This window comes from Kryptolebias marmoratus, linkage group LG12, assembly GCF_001649575.2.
Source record: "Kryptolebias marmoratus isolate JLee-2015 linkage group LG12, ASM164957v2, whole genome shotgun sequence".
NCBI lineage: Eukaryota > Metazoa > Chordata > Actinopteri > Cyprinodontiformes > Rivulidae > Kryptolebias > Kryptolebias marmoratus.
This window is the reverse complement of record NC_051441.1, coordinates 497,065-499,844: the sequence shown is the minus strand read 5'-3', so window position 1 is coordinate 499,844 and position 2,780 is coordinate 497,065. Positions and strand designations below refer to the sequence as shown.

Genomic DNA, 2,780 nt, shown 5'->3' with positions numbered 1-2,780 from the left:
GGTTTAGAGCTCCATCAGGACCGGGTTTAGAGCTCCATCAGGACCGGGTTTAGAGCTCCATCAGGACCGGGTTTAGAGCTCCAACAGGACCGGGTTTAGAGCTCCAAACGGGACCCGGTCAGGTTTAGGACTCGGTCCAGTTTTGGAGTTTTCATGGATTTTGTTCTCAGGTACACCTCAGCAGGACGCGGGTCAGAACGGTTCTTGTCTGTTGACTGTTTCAGACTTCGAAGACGTTCTTGTGACGTTTGTTTGTCTCCTGAGGAAGAACCCTGAGGCTCAGTTCTGGACCACGTACCAAGTCAGAAGGTACGGCTGCTGCTTGAATCCTCCAGGTTCTGCGTTCAGAGAGTCCAATCTCAAACTGACGCTTGTTAACCTTCTCTGGTTCCAGCGCCGACTGGTCCATCGAGGTTCTGCTCCACAGGTGGAACCTGGACTGCGTGGAAGTCCCGTTGGCCCGGTTCGGTGCAGATGAACCTGAGCTGGCCGGGTCGAGTCTGCCGGGCAGCCACAGCATCCAGATGATGATCATCACCCAGAAGAAGGACACCGCAGAGATCATCCAGGGCTAACCAGCAGTTAACCAGCTGATAACCAGCAGCTAACCAGTGGCTAACCAGCAGCTAACCAGCAGCTGACCAGCGGCTAACCAGCAGCTAACCAGCGGCCTCTTAGGTTAGTTACTTCTAATTATTACTGGGTTAAACTCAGAGGTCAAAGGTCAGAAAAGATGACAATAAGAGCTGGAATGTGTTTGGGTCACTCTGTCTGCTGCTGGTCTGAGACACGCTGAGGCTTCAGGTCTTTTGACCTGAATCCGGTCTGAGACTCGGTGTGGGACCTGAATCCGGTCTGAGACTCGGTGTGGGACCTGAATCCGGTCTGAGACTCGGTGTGGGACCTGAATCCGGTCTGAGACTCGGTGTGGGACCTGAATCCGGTCTGACACTCTGTGTGGGACCTGAATCCTGAAGAGTGTAAAAATAAATGTTTTTTAGTCATAAATATATATTAAATATATATTCATTAAAATCATCATAAAAACAAACAGAATAATTTAAACTTTATTCGTATTTTAAAAGTCAAACCTTCACCTGATTTATAAACTTTAACTGTTTTTAATCAAAGAGTAAAATTAAACCCTGAAGTTTACTGAAAACAAAAATACAGACTTTAATCAAATCACTTAGTTTCTCCAGCAGAGAAAACTAACTTTGCTTTAAATCAACCAGAACCAGAACCAGAACCAGGATTAACTGGACCCAAACCCAGAACAGCTGGCAGGACTGTCCCTTTAACTGAACGGCTCCATGAGGACAAATATGGACCCAACCAGACTTCAGATGCAGAATCTTTCCCTCAGGAACTGTCTTGAGACACCAACCATCAACCCAACGATTCCTCCAACGACACATCCAATCAGAGCCCCCATACTGTACCCAACGGCGCCGGGAAGGAGGAACCCCAGCGCAGCGCCAACCCCCGCTCCCACCAGGAAAGCCGCCGTCATGATCAAAGTAACCCGTCTCACCATTCCCACTCTGTCCTCAACCATTCTCATCCTGTGGTAGGTGTAGCCTTCGCTGTTCGTCTTCATCACGTCGAGGAGCTTCTCCTGCAGCTCTTGGATTTCAGAAGGTTCCTCCTCCTCCGTGTAGAACGTCACGTGTCTCTTCTTGCACTCTTCATCCAACTTCCTGATCTCTTCGTTCTTAGAAAGGAAGTTTTCTGTGAACGTGCCGGGCCTGTCTGCGGTGAAGACAAGGATCATGGACCTGGTGACTCTTGGACCAAACATGGATTTCACCGTCTCCAACATTTTTTTGTCTTCAGGAATAAACCCATTTGTCTTCAGCACCAACAGGAAGACGTGGTGGGAGGATTCGATGACGCACTTCTTGATCTTCCTTATCTCCTCGTCTTCTTTCATGTTTGGGTCGCAAAAACCTGGACTGTCAACAACAGTCAGGTGATGTTCTCCGAGCTGGACCTGGAATTCTGCAGAACTGGTTTCCTTTAAGCCGGTCTTGAGGTCCTCAGAGGGACTTTCAGTGACCTCAGATTTATTCCGGAGGATCCTGACAACCGAATCTTTGGCATATCCCTTCTTGCCGATGACCACCAGCCTCAGCCCTGTTGGAAAATGTTACAGGAATTAAAAGTTGGATTATTCCATAATGTGTCCTCCCACTGAGACATAATACTAATAATATTTAATATATTCTTCAGCCGATCTGTGCAGCTTTTAGCTCGTGTTCGGCTTGTTTTCACAGCTCAGTTTGAACTTCAGAACCAGAAAACTTTCTGAACTTCAGGGGAAAAGTTGTAATTTGCCTTCAGGCTCAGTTTTGGGTCAACTCACAACAACAAGCCGAACTGAAGCTGATGTTGACAGTTTAAATATTATCACCGTCCAGGTGACACCTGCTGTCTCCAAGACACACCTTGACAGGTGTGCTGGAGTTTTATTGTCTCTGTTTTCTACTGAAAACAGAGACATTCAGAGTTTAAACGACCTAAAAAGTTCCCAGTAAAGAGGGAACCAGGACCAGTTTGGATCAGAAGTGGGAACCATCCAGGCTGGAATGAGCCGAAGTGATCCAGATGTTCAGAGAAACTCTAAAAACATCTGAAAGACGTTAAGGTGATGATCAGGGTGAAGGGGTCTACTCACCAGGTGTCTGGCAGCACCTCATCCTGGACGCTCGTCTCGATGTGTCTCCCTTCCCCTCCAGCTCGTCTTTAAAGGACAGCCGTCCTCCCCCGTCCTCCCCCAT

The 2,780-nt window shown here is 48.0% G+C and overlaps 2 protein-coding genes across 2 annotated transcripts in view; one reads left to right on the top strand and one right to left on the bottom strand.

The window, feature by feature from the left end:
* The window catches only part of mettl23 (methyltransferase like 23), a 4,599-nt gene extending 3,011 nt beyond the window's left edge, over positions 1-1,588 (top strand). Inside the window, exons 4-5 of the mRNA XM_025002763.2 lie at positions 225-309; positions 395-1,588. Coding sequence (XP_024858531.1) covers positions 225-309; positions 395-575 — 266 coding nt within the window. The 3' untranslated portion in view covers positions 576-1,588. The remainder of the gene's footprint in view (positions 1-224; positions 310-394) is intronic.
* On the bottom strand, positions 1,052-2,760 carry LOC108250865 (GTPase IMAP family member 9-like). The gene is made up of 2 exons (XM_017440945.3): positions 2,678-2,760; positions 1,052-2,136 (listed from the first exon to the last, which is right to left on the bottom strand). Exons 1-2 carry the CDS (start codon positions 2,697-2,699, stop codon positions 1,343-1,345), a joined length of 816 nt encoding a protein of 271 aa, XP_017296434.1. The 5' UTR covers positions 2,700-2,760; the 3' UTR covers positions 1,052-1,342.
* Between the last annotated feature and the right edge of the window lie 20 nt (positions 2,761-2,780).